Source organism: Gymnodraco acuticeps, unplaced genomic scaffold, assembly GCF_902827175.1.
Source record: "Gymnodraco acuticeps unplaced genomic scaffold, fGymAcu1.1, whole genome shotgun sequence".
NCBI classification, from domain to species: Eukaryota; Metazoa; Chordata; class Actinopteri; order Perciformes; family Bathydraconidae; genus Gymnodraco; species Gymnodraco acuticeps.
Window position 1 is genome coordinate 1,500,291 of NW_022990692.1, and position 13,994 is coordinate 1,514,284.

Consider the following 13,994-nt stretch of genomic DNA (forward strand, 5'->3'; position numbering starts at 1 on the left):
CAAAGCGACTTACATACATTCAGTACTGTGGACAATCCCCACAGGAGCAATTTGAGGTGAAGTGCCTTGCCCAGGCAGGGACACAACGACATGCTGACTGCAGTGGGACTCGAACTTGCTACCTTCTGATTCGAAGTCTCGGCCAAGCTCCTAAAAAATTATATAATGCACCGCTTCTAAAAGAGTAAATGTTTTTAGTATAGTATAGTATTCATTGTTAGACATTGCCATGCCATACACGTATCTCAGCTTGATTAGATTGGAAAAGCATACAAAGACAAAGTATTACCTTGAAGTTGGGCAATAATGTCATTAAAACTGCATAGGAGAGTCTTTAAGTAAATGCTGTACTTTTTGGGGACTTTGTGGTACATGGACAACAGATGAGAATTAGACTAAGTTAGGGTTATATGTGGCCATTTGTGATTAATGCTAGGGAGTTTGTTACCCTGGAAAATCTAACTGTGTCATTGACAGTCTGATGAGTAAAGGGCTGTTGGATGAAAACGCTGCACGTTAAAAATAAAGTGATAAATTATTCTGTCACTATAGATGATGAACTCTGGGGTGATTTGATTAATTGAGCTATTTTTATGAATGTAACTACTCTTGTCATTTATCACTTCAAAATCCTCATTTATCACATAACTAATTAAGCTCTATCTTCATATCTTAAGAAAGTGCAGTTTTTAAACTTAACTAAGTAAACTTTGTAGTCATGATGTGTCATTATTTTTGTGAAATGAACTTTATATATGTTGTAATCTCTGTCAAACAAACAACATTTTAAAGAAAAACTCCTGAGGGGTAGGATTAGGGTTAGGGGTAGAGTTAGGGTTAGGGTTAGGGTAATGTTGTGAATTGAGTGGCCCATGGTGGTGGTGGGGTTATGGTATGGGCAGGCGTATGTTATGGATGACGAACACAGATCACTCAATTCACAACATTACCCTAACCCTAACCCTACCCCTAACCCTAATCCTACCCCTCACACCAGATACTGACTTGTTTTCGGACCCCCCCAGACCCCCCAAATAAAGGAAAACTGCACGTTTCAGAGTGGCCTTTTATTGTGGCACCTGTGCAATAATCATGCTGTCTAATCAGCATCTTGATATGCCACACCTGTGAGGTGGGATGGATTATCTCGGCAAAGGAGAAGTGCTCACTATCACAGATCTTTTCAGATTTGTGAACAATATTTGAGAGAAATGGTTATTTTGTGTTTATAGAAAATGTTTTAGATCTTTGAGTTCATCTCATGAAAAATGGGAGCAAAAACAAAAGTGTTGCGTTTATATTTTTGTTCAGTGTACATCAGAGTGTGATAACAAAGGGAGGGATGTGTGGATGTTGGGTGTGTGCACTGAGAGTGGGAGGGACACTTTGAGTTTCAGGAAGAGAGCAGCACCTGTCGGAGTGAGACTCACAGCAGAGTGAAGGACTGCACTGCTCCACGTCACAGGAAAACATGCAGAGTAAGTTCTACCTAATATTACATGTTTTTAACTCTTCTTTACACGTGGCATGTCTTGAGTGTACGTTTATTAACAGTTTATATAGAGGTTGTCCCATAGAAGAGTCGCAAACAGACATATATCTCGGTGTTTGATTTGTTACGGACATTTTCAACAATAATAAGTCACCACTAGTTAAATAGTAACAAACCAGAGCAAATGTTTACTTGGACAAAGATGTACCCTGTGTTATTTTGTACAATTATTATTAAATGTCTGTAAAGCTAAGCATGTGTTTGCTTGTGTTATTTAGCTGGCTTAATGTCCTGAAATGATGCTACATTAGTCATAAAAATGTGTCTTTTTTATCAGCGGCACAAATACTAAAAATAAACATTACGGTTGACAAATGTAATATAAAATAAATCTTACAAATATTCCCATCACTGAATACTGATGTTAAATAAAGTCAAGCCTTTTAAAACCTAATTAAAAATGCCATCAGCAGTTGTTGGATTTGTGTTTTCTTTTAAACCTGAAGCAGGTGCTGTGAGGCAGCAGGTCCTGAGTTTCTGCATTCCTCAGATAGCTACTCTCTTACCACAGGACAGAGTGACGCTCTTAAATATACTTCCTGCTCGAGTAGAACAGCCTTGTGTTCACTGGTGCTGAATATAAACGGTTTTCTCTGCTCCTCTGTGGCTCTTAAAGATCAAACTCATAGTGCCAAGGGGACAATAACACTGACCTTTGACTCTGGAGTGAGATTAAGGGTAACAAGGCCATTTCTCTCTCTGGGAAAGAGTTTTACTTTAGTCATTTGTCATTGATACTGTTGGGGTTTAACTCATGGTTCCCATCCAATATCAGGATAGTGCACAAAACCCAACCAATGGTTTTTAGTCAAATATTAAACCTAGTCATCAGTAAGTGCAATAGCTATGCTGTCCTGGAATCCCCTCTGAGGCAGTTTCACAGCAATTCACACTTCTTCTCTCATGCCCCTGACATGCATGACTCGTACATGACATGAAAGGCGTGAACGACCCTCTTGTGCTGGTGGCGAAAAAGCACAAAAAGATCCAAAGGTAGTATTTCTACATATATTGTTTGTAAGAGTGCTGGAAATCTTTGCAAACACAGGTTGGAAAGGAGGTTCATTTTGTAGCGTGAAACCTTGTTGTGTTTTCCTTTTGTCACCCTTGTGTAGGACTCTGTAAAGAAACACCATTTTGGATTTGAATAGCACAATAACTATATGTTATTTAGTGTACTTTATATGTAGTCTATAACAGCTGTATGGCATTGAAAATTCTCCTTGAAAAGTGGTGGAATTTCACCCTGGAAAAACCCTCCATACAGTTATAAGGATTTTAGCAGATAGGACTCTGGTCAAATTACTTTACCCAAATTGACAACATCCTAAATATTGTAACCATACTTGGACTTTAAAAGCAATGACTTGTGTATTTTGACCTAAATACATTTCTACAATCCCAATAATTTAAAAAGTGTGTTACGTATCCACTTACATTAGTGCTATTTAACCCACAAGTCAACCTTCATTTGCAAGAACCACTTTATTTGCCCGAATCCAAACAGTATCCATCATGTTATAAAAACACTCAATAAGGCACAAAAATAATTAGACCAATTATAACTTAGCTCACTTACAAAACTATGTGTGTCAACAAAATAGTTAGTGTACTCATTTTTGATTGCATTACATTATTGTGTTCATATTCTGTTCTTCTACATATCATATTCTGTACATAGACTTTTTCCACTACTTTTTATTTTGTATTTTTGTATTTGATTATATACGTTGTTGGAGGAGCTCAGGTCAGAAGATGTTCATTGCCATTTCTACACTGTAGCTTTGTGCATATGACAATACAACCTTTGAATCTTTGAATCAAAACAGGCTGGTTTGAAATTGGGGAAGAGGGCATTTGAACTTGTTTAGAATCAGAATACCTTTATGAGTCCCACAGAGGGCAACCGTACGTTGTTACAGCAGAAGCATAGCCAAAGACAGCTTAATGTTGTCTCACAAAAACTCACCTCTTCAATCTGGCTTTTAATGTGATTGTTTTTGTATTGCTTGATTTTAATTTGACTTCAAATATATTTATTCGTTGTTCTTTTATTTTCACTATCTCTGTAAAACGACTTTGAGCACCTGTAAAAGCGCTTATAAAATAAATCTATTATTATTAATGTTACGTAGAAGCATGCATAAAAAAGTATTGAAATAAAAATAATAAAAAAGTTATACAATTTACAAAATACACATCCTGTAACAGTTCTTAGGATTTAGCAGCCAGGTTTATATTGCACAGTTATTAACGGCATTTATATATATAGCACATATGGCACATAGTTGGTTGGTATTTAACAGCAAGGGGTGTTATAGTCTGTGTAAGGGACTCGCCTCCCTTATGGGGACAAATTGGAGGTCCCCATGAGGGGAATCATTAATTTTAGGGTGAAGACTTGGTTAGGATTAGGGTTAGGGTTAGGGTTAGGCATGTGTTGGTTATGGTTAAGGTTAGGATAAGTCTCCAGGAAATGCATGTAAGTCAATGTAATGTCCCCTAAAGTGATGTATACATGGTATGTGTGTGTGTGTGTGGGGGGGGGGGGTTGGGGGCTCTCCTACTTTAGGACTCGAAACTCAAAGTTTAGGAACTGGGACTTGACTCAGGACTTGTTCATCTCTGGCATTATAACATTAACATTAAGCTGTGTATTTGTCTGCTGTAACAACGTACATGTCCCCTCTGTGGGACTAATAAAGGTATTCTGATTCTGATTTTACCCAAGCTTTGTGCATCTAATCACGTCCCTCCTCCCATTGGTCCTCCTCCCTGCAGGCCCTCAGTCTCCAAGCCTCGGCCGGGCGCTCTCTGAGGACCAGTTCAGCTGCTCCATCTGTCTGGAGGTGTTCGTGGAGCCCGTCACCACGCCATGCGGCCACAGCTTCTGCAAGGCCTGCCTGCTGGGCTACTGGACGCACAGCAAGAAGTTCACGTGCCCCATGTGCAAGAAGAGCTACAGCAGACGACCCGAGATGAGCGTCAACAGGGTCCTGGCCGAAATCTCCTCCCAGTTCCAGGGGCTGATGCTGGCCGGAGGATCTGGAGGAGCTGGAGGATCAGGGGGATCTTCGCGGGGATCCACCCTGAATCTGAGCTCAGATACGAGCCACGGCAGCCCCAGCAACACCGACAACGGGGAGTTTGCCCGGGCGGGGGAGGTTCCCTGCGACGCCTGCATCGGGAGGAAGGTGAAGGCACTGAAGTCGTGTTTGAACTGTCCTGGATCGTTCTGCGAAGTCCACCTCAGACATCATAAAAAGGTCTGTTTTTTTGCTTCTTTAGGATTATGGCACTTGTACATTTCTCTTGGTTTTCATTAGCGATGCCTCTTTGTTTCTTTTGTTGTTGTTATCTGATTATTCAGTTTCCCACTTTATTCATGTACTTGAACCTAAAAGTTGACAGTAATCCCATTCAATGTCTTTTGTTGGAGCTTCTAAATCATCTATTACTTATTCTACATGTATATATTTTAAATAGTCAAAGAAAAATGCATTCTAGGGTTACCTTTACACATGTTTTGCTAAAAATGTGTGTGCGGTAATACTCTTTTTGTATTTATTTTGTGTTCACGACTCTCTTTCTCTTTAAACTAATTCCTAGGTGAAGTCTCTGACGTCTCACCGTCTGATCGAACCCACTTTCCACCTGGAGGAGAAGATCTGCAAGAAACACGAGCGTCTCCTGGAGATCTACTGCCGCAGCGACCACACCTGCATCTGCACGGCCTGCGCAGAGGCCTCGCACAAATCACACGACCTCGTCTCCGCTGAGCACGAGTGGAAGAAGAAGATGGTGAGCTGTAGCTAAAGATTCTGAAGTAACGATAAGGGACAAACAATCACCAAAACTAAAAAGAAAAACAACAACTAGTGTACTTTTTGATTGATTGAATGGCTTTATGTCTATGGATTTAGATTCTCCTGCCATATGTGTTGATATTAATTCCACTTCTCCACAATTCTCTTCCTGCAGAGTAATCTGGGAAAGAAGAGGTCGGAGCTCAAACATTTGATCAAGGAGAGAACCAAGAAACTGGACGAAATCAAACAATCCATCAAGGTCATCAAGGTGAGTCGGCTGAGGGCTAACAACGATCTCTCTCTAACTGTGTGTCGTCAGACCATCAGACAGTTCTGGTGTCAATGTTCAACTCTTTTAAGTGTAAGACCAGTGGGAGCAGCAGCTATTCTGACAATGTGTGTACCGTAGCCCCAATTTGATCACATCCAGAAAGATAATAGAAGGCAAAACAACTGATTTCAAGTTTGAATTTGAAGACATTTATTGTTTAAATGTTAAGCCTTTTGACATACATCATAGAAAACGTGCAACACAAAGAACAAAAACATGACACACTGTGAACCAATCAATGGCAAAAGCATTGTCACATTGTGAATTCATAATCAACAGGGTTCTTACGGTCATTACAAACCTGGAAACGTCATGGAAATTCAAAATGCTAATTCCAGGCCCTGGGAAAGTTATGGAAAACAATATTTTCCCCAAGGTTTTGGAAAAGTCATGTAACTAAAGTTGCATCAAATATAATTTATATTTGATCTAATCGCCGAAATAGTGATACTATAATGATAATAAATACTGTATCGTATCGTAATGAAACGTAAAATGGCATTTAACTGACGAGGTGTTTTGCTGGGGAGAGATTTTAGTTGCGTTAGCGTGTAGAAGCTAGTAAGCCTATTTGATTTGTTTTAGATAGGCACGACATGTTTCATATGCAGACCTTATTTCCTGTTCCATGTTCAAATAAACCATTTTCAGTGGAACGCTGAGAAAGAGTCATTTCTTTGGTCATGGAAAACGAGGTAAAGGTCTTGGAGAAGTCATTGAAAACTAGGTAAAGGTCATGGAGAAGTCATTGAAAATCATTGGTGAAAAAGTGTATGGACCCTGAATCAACTGTACATGATCCTAGTGAAAGGCAGCTTTAAAATGTTTTTTGCAAATGTAGGGGAAACCGAATCCTTTGGAGACAGCACATTTAGAGCCACAGACATATTACCATGATGGGTACACAGTACATGTAAATGGACATTTCAAAAGAAGTGCATTTAGTAACATTACAAGTAAAACATTGGACTTATAGCTATAGGATTCACTATAACAGCTAATCCAAAATAGGTAACAACAATTGTGTGACAGTTTAGCTTCTCACATTGACCCCTCTTACATCTCATCTCATCTGAATATGCCTGCATGTCTTATAAAGGATGGCACTGACTGACTTGTAAATCAGTCATTTGAGCCGTTTTAAAGCTGCATGTCTTGTGTTTTAACTCTGTCGCTTCCCGTCTCGCCCTGCATGTTAAATATTAACCCAGGTAGCGAGGTAAAGCTTCATTTGCACTTCAAGAACAGTCTGATCCAGAAAAGCATAGAGAATGTGAGGAAACTCAGCTGTTGAAGGGCTAATGTTTCAGTTAAAGATACCATACTGTAGATCAGGCCTATTCAAATGGCGGCCCGCGGGCCAGATGCGGCCCAGAACCAACTCCCGAGTGGCCCAGCTAGCCTCCCGTCGCCAAATTCCTACACTAGTACAGACCATGAACGCAACACTCCGCGTTGCATAGAAACCACTAAACCACAACGCAGCACGTTTTTTGAAAGTGCATCTAGTGGTGCTAGTAACGGTGGTCCTATGATAGCAACTCTAAAACATGTCTCTCTCAACTCTGAAGCGTAAACAGAGACAACCCGGTCATTGATCTTGTGGAGCAGATGCGTGCATTCCAAGTCAAGCTGCCGCTGGACCTTTTCGCGACCGACTTGAGTACGGGTCAGATGCTGCATTTTCCGACGCTCCTCAAACACATCACATCCCCGGCACAAATCACGGATGTGATGACAGATTTCATTGCGAGGTTGAAAGAGAACTTTGCCGGTCGATTGGATGGACTTGCTCTGCCCACAGAGGTGATGCCAGAGACCCCTTCACTGTTGCAATAGAGGGGGACGTATCAACCAGAGCAAAGGAAGTGGTCCCCTCCATCGACGAGGGGACATTTACACTGGAACTTATTGACATGCATTCATCCGTAACCATGGCACAAGAGCAGCGCACTAACGGGCCAGCGAAGTTTTGGAGTGATGTCAAAAAACAGCAGTTCCCTAAAGTTCAGAAAGTAGCGATCTGTGTGCTCAGTATGTTTGGATCAACATACAAATGTGAATCAAGCTTTTCACACATGAACTCAATCAAAAGTAGCACTCGCTGCTCCCTGACTGATAGCAGTCTTCACCAATGTTTTAGGATTGCATTGACATCCTATGAGCCAAACATCACTGCTCTTGTTCAAAACAAAAAATGTCACATTGAGAAAGTCAGCGATGACAAATCACAAATGAGGTGATAGTAAGCACCTAGTTTACTATAGTAGACGTGTAGTGTAGTATTCATTCATATGTTAGTTACCATTATCCCTTGTTATGGGTTTGTGCACTGAAGGGTTTGACAGTTATTTCTGTATTAATTTAAATGCACTTTGTAATGTGCCTGGGTGAAATGTGACCAAAACGTATGATTTTTTTTGTTATTACTTGAAAAGTGAAAAAATACCTAAAATAGTATAGGTAGCCTACTACCTCTTTTTGTTACATTGGAGCTCTTTAACTGTTTGCATGTGTCATTATGTATTCAATTTTATTTTTGTATGTGAGGACATTTATTAAGACTGCTATTATTGTATTCAGTTAAATGCACTTTGTGATGTGCCTGGTTAATAAAGAAAACAAATGTAATGCTACAACTGCACTTTTTTCAGATTCTGTTAAATTAATGCTAATTTGTTGTGTTTTTATGCACTTTTTGACGTGCCTTTGTTAGATGAACAATGAATAAAAATGGCATGTTTTTCATCGCAGTAATATGTGTTGGTTTAAAATGTGTCATTACCCGCTTTTTACAGGCCGCTGAATGTCTGGCCCAGCTGAATTTTGTAGTTATAAAATCTGGCCCAACTGAATGTGTAATTGAATAGCCCTGCTGTAGATCGATATCTTCTCGTGCTCTGTGGAGACAACAGGAGAATGCAGTTTGTTTTCCTCTGGCGGCATCCATGTCTCAGGCCATCCAACCGATGCTTCCAGAGTAAATAGTTACCTTCTAGTTTCCCACCCCCTGTACGTACCTGCTGCCTGATTCAAGTACAACTCGCCTCAATAGGGAGAAATGAAAGTGTTACATAATCAAGTGCTTTGTTCACACAAGTGAAACGAGTTGAAGGAGATTTTGAATTAGCATAGACGCACATGTTGAGTGTTGTTCTTGGTTTCCTGCTTGGTGACATTTGAATATACTTTTATAAATACAATGAGGCTCATGTTACCACAGGGTGTGTGTGTGTGTGTGTGTGTGTGTGTGTGTGTGTGTGTGTGTGTGTGTGTGTGTGTGTGTGTGTGTGTGTGTGGCCTAGCATTACTATACTTGTGGGGACCTAAATCTGTTTACACAGTCACGTGTGGGGACTCGCCTCCCTTATGGGGACAAATTGGAGGTCCCCATGAGGGGAATCATTAATTTTAAGGTGAAGACTTGGTTAGGGTTAGTGTAAGGGTAAGGGTTAGGGTTAGGGTTAGGCATGTGTTGGTTATGGTTAAGGTTAAGATAAGTCTCCAGGAAATGCATGTAAGTCAATGTAATGTCCCCTGAAGTGATGTATACATGGTATGTGTGTGTGTGTGTGTGTGTGTGTGTGTGTGTACTTACTTACTGTATAGACTTTCAGATAAAACCAATTATACTGTACTCACTGGATTCTTTAAATTATTGGAGAGGTGTCATACCTAAGTGAGCAAAAAGGCCCTTACGTATACATGCTCCTCTTCATACACTTTTATTACAGTAGTAGTGTGTATTGTTTAGGAAATAAAAAACAGGAAATGGAGAATACAATTCAAACCTTTGCAGGGTAAGATTGAGACACAATGATTGGCAGTTTCCTTCGTTTGGCGGGGGGAAACGTAACCTGTTGGTCCAGTTTTAGAGGCGGCAAGCAGACACTCAGGAAAGGCTGCATGCTAAAGGAGCTGTGATTACTGAAACTGCAGGTTTAACAGGGTTGAACTGTAATTGGTTTTAATGGTTTGTTTTAGGCTAACCCTGTCATTTACAGATATGGGAAGAATGTAGACAACAAAAGCTTTAAGGCGAGGTAGGATTAGACGGACACAATACAAATATGAACATGGAAATTAGCATAATGGGCCCCTTTAAGTCTATCGAACAGATTGTACTCCAGAAAGTGCGCCATCCTATGTTTCCCACAATGCAACCCTTCTTTCTTTTTTTTTACATTAAACCCTTTCTGGTTGACCTAAAGTTTGCAATGCACACTTTCTAGTAGATATTCAAGTCAAATCTAAACAAAAATCTTGACATCATTGGGATTCTTTTCTAAGTCTTCAGAAATCTCATTCAGAGCCACAGAAGAAAGTACAGTATTTTGAGGAGACTTAATCTATCCACATTCCTCTCCTTCATGTCCCCTCCTTTGCAGGCCAGCTCTCAGAAGGAGTTGGAGGAGAGCTGGCAGGTGTACGCTGAGCTGCAGCGCCTGGTGGAGCAGAGTCAGGCGGAGTTGGTGGAGCTGATCGCTAAGAGGCAGCGCGAGGGCGAGCGCCACGCGCAGGAGCTGGCCCGAGGTCTGGAGAACGAGCTGAGCCAGCTGAGGAGCCGCAGCAACGAGCTGGAGGCGTACGCTCACACCCAGGACAAAGTGCTCTTCCTGCAGGTGGGTGACGCTATCAGGTGACACGCGGCAGCCATGTTGGTAAAGCTCGTTATCATCTTTTATTTAAAGAGACTCTTGGTCCATTATTACAAAAAATATACAACACTCAAATATAAATTAAAAAAGGCAGTTATACCAATGTTTCCACAGAGGTGACTGGTATCGTACAGCACTGAAACACGGATTTGACAGCAGCATAATGACAGAGTTATGAGAAACATTCAATCGACAGATGAATTTGTACATTCGATTTCTCAAAAGAGCATGGAACGTGTTGACTCGTGCGTTACAGAACATTTCACTTGCACTGCACCACCTTGGTTTTCTAAGCAGTATACGCAAACAGTCATTATATGCAACCTGGAGCTTCTTGAGGCTTGCCTTCTTATACTTGACCCACAAGGGGGCAGTATAGAGAGGAGTGCAATAAGCTCTAAAGAGGTTCACCTTAACCTTATCTGAACACCAAGAGAATTTTCTAGCCAACATGTTGGCTTGCATATATAAGACACGCCGCTGTCTATACATGTCATCATCATCAGCCATTTCATCTGTGATGATGTGTCCCAGATACTTAGTGTCACAGCAAACAGACAGCACCTGCCCTGACAGGTAGAATGTTGGAAAACAAAGGTTCTTATCCCCTTTTGCAGTGCAGATCATTACAGCGCTCTTCTTAGCATTGTATTTAACGTCAAATTTGACTCCGTAATCAGAACAAACATTTAGCAACTGTTGAAAACCAGCACTGCTAGGAGAAACAATAGCCAGATCATCGGCATACATAAGATGGTTTACAATCACATTACCAATCACACACCCTGTTTTACAGACACTTAAATCATCTGATAGATCATTCATATAGATATTAAAAAGGCATGGTGAGAGGAGCCCCCCCTGGCGGACTCCATTACCAACACCAAATGGCGCAGAGACTGCATTCCCCCATTTGATCCGCATGCTCTGGTTGGCATACCAATAAGCCAGGATCCTAATTATGCTGTTAGGCACACCCCTTTGTCTCAATTTTAAAAACAGTTTATGGTGGTTAACTCGGTCAAAAGCCTTAGAGGCATCAATGAAACCAATCAGAACAGTGGAATTCTGTCTTCTATATGTTTCTACCATTTCCTTCAAAGCATAGATGCATAGCTCAGTGCCATGCTTAGCCTTGAAGCCAAACTGGTTACCTGAGGTACATAAATAGTAACATAGTCTATCTAACAAAATTATTTCCAAGACTTTGGATAACACACTGGCTAGAGCAATTGGTCTATAGTTATCCAAGCTCCCTACCTTGCCCGCTTTGTCCTTAATGACAGGCACCAAAGTAACAGTCAACATGGAGTCTGGCAACATACCATGAGTCATGAGGCCGGTAAAACAAATGGCAAGAAGAACTGCAACCTTCGGGCTTGCCAGTTTAAGGTGCTCTGCAGTGATTCGGTCAGAGCCGCATGCTTTATTATCAGCTAGCTGTGCAATTGCTCGATAAACCTCTTTAGCTGTAATTCCCACTGTGTCACTCTTCACAACATCACCAACTTTGTAGGGGTCACTTTTAACACAATTAAGTATATTAGAGTAATGTTGCCTCCACAACTCAGCTATGTTATCGGCTCCAGATACTCCCTCTATGGTACACGGTAATGACGTACTGGCCCTGTTCAGAGCTCTCACCTCCTTCCAGAAGCCAGTCACATCATTATGAAGCAGCTTTTCAGCCATAGAGTCCGCTCTCAATGTTTCTGTGTGTTTGTTGACATAACGAACTGCATATTTATATCTAGCATTTGTACGCTTTTTGAGATCCAGGACAGGCCCCTCTCTGGGCCTACCTGCCTGGACCCAGGCCCCAAAAGCATTCTTGGCTTCAGTATATTGATCAGCCACATGTTTATTCCACCCTGGCTTGACGTTGTGTCTCTTCCTAGAGTAGGTACAGCACGGTCTACTGGCCTCCCATACAGCTCCCACAATACAATCATACATGTTACAGAGGTCTTCACGGTGAGAGTTTTCATTACAACCCACATCAACACACAGAGTTGCCACTTTGGGTAGATATACATCACTCAATAGGACATCAGTTCTCCCATAGTACAATAGCCTATCCTCATTTGTGAGCTTGGACCAATCCACTTTAGTGTTACAGGCATTTTTAACCTCCTGAGACATCTCAGGGAGACTATCATAATCTAGTGACATTATAAAAGGAATGTGATCTGACATTGATGCCTCATACACAATCTCGATTGATCTTACAGTGTCATGGGCATTAGCAGTGCTTATGCAATGGTCAAGCCATGAAGTTGTATGCCAGGCCTCGCTTATATATGAATAGCTATCTGTAGGCAGAAGTATTTGGCTTGATAATATAAGATTGTTATCATCACAAAACTGTAGCATATGCTTAGCAAACAAGGACCTTTTGTCTGATATGTCAGCATTCATATCACCCACTACAAAAACACTGGTGGAATGATTATCAGCAATAAAATAATGTATAAAAGCAAGTCTGTTCAGGTATTCATCTTCATTATGCTGTGACTCATATGGTGTATATACATTGAGAATGCTAAACTCCTTGTTATTCATTTTGATCTGTACAGCAATACACCAGTCAACTTCAAGCCTGATGACATTAATGACAGTGTCCAGCTTTTTGTGCCACAGGATAGCCACGCCCCCTGCTATCCTTCCTCTCACTATTCCCAGAGAGAGGTCCGTAGTGGACTCACCAGCCCCGTGAAAATTGTCATTAAGAGAGTTCAACTTTCCCAAGTCCTGCTTTGGTAAGAAAGTTTCTTGCAAGCATAAAATGTCACATTTTTGTAGCAAGTTGTCCACCACTACACGTCGGATCCTATCAGCAGCGCTGTTGCCCAGGCGCAGCCCGCGACAGTTAAATGATCCAACCCGCATAACGTTTAGCTAAGCAGCTCAGCCGTAGCCCCATTCAGTACCCTCGCACCAGCAAAAGGTCTAGCTCTGCTAGCCCCTATCACCACCTCCGCTTTACGTGGTTCATAGTATCTTCTCACAACTGAGCCTTCAGGCCAGAGTTCTGGGTTAAACATCTCCGCAACTTCATTGCACTCAGCACACACTTTAAACGAGCTATATCTGCTGCTTGCAGTGTCAATACGGTGACAGTTAACATCACGGCCGAGTTGTTCAGTTAGATATTCGGACAGTGTCTCAGCATCAAGGTCTGGCGAGAATTTGGTAGCAAAAACACTCACCAACTTCGTACGGATCACTTTGATATTCCCTTGTGCAGCAGTGCCAACAATAGGCTTAGGCATCCTCCGTTCAGGTTTCCCAACAAGCTGTTTTGATAAGGCAGACTTGCCCTCGGCCCTATTCCTTCGACCTCGGCCCTGTTTCACAACTTGACTCCATACCTGCGAATTTACCGCAGTTCCTCCAGGGCTCACACAGGCACTCACGGTCCCTGACGCAGCGAGCGGGTCAACACAGTTGGGATGTACTACATCAGTAGAAGAGCCGGGGGGGCTCGCATCCTTCACCAACACCGCACCATCACCCTGAGCGATCCCACAGGTAGTTTCAGCGTCACTTGGTACAGCCAGTCCTCCACCATGACTCGGCTCCAACTGGCGTTCTACGGCAGCAACTCTGCTGTCCATGGTCGCAGCCACAGCACGCAGGTCCTC

The 13,994-nt window shown here is 41.8% G+C and overlaps 1 protein-coding gene across 1 annotated transcript; it reads left to right on the forward strand.

Annotated features, from left to right (window-relative positions):
* Positions 1–1,378: 1,378 nt before the first annotated feature.
* On the forward strand, positions 1,379–10,365 carry btr12 (bloodthirsty-related gene family, member 12). The gene is made up of 5 exons (XM_034230346.1): positions 1,379–1,478; positions 4,334–4,818; positions 5,162–5,353; positions 5,534–5,629; positions 10,081–10,365. Exons 1-5 carry the CDS (start codon positions 1,472–1,474, stop codon positions 10,333–10,335), a joined length of 1,035 nt encoding a protein of 344 aa, XP_034086237.1. The 5' UTR covers positions 1,379–1,471; the 3' UTR covers positions 10,336–10,365.
* The last annotated feature ends 3,629 nt before the right edge of the window (positions 10,366–13,994 follow it).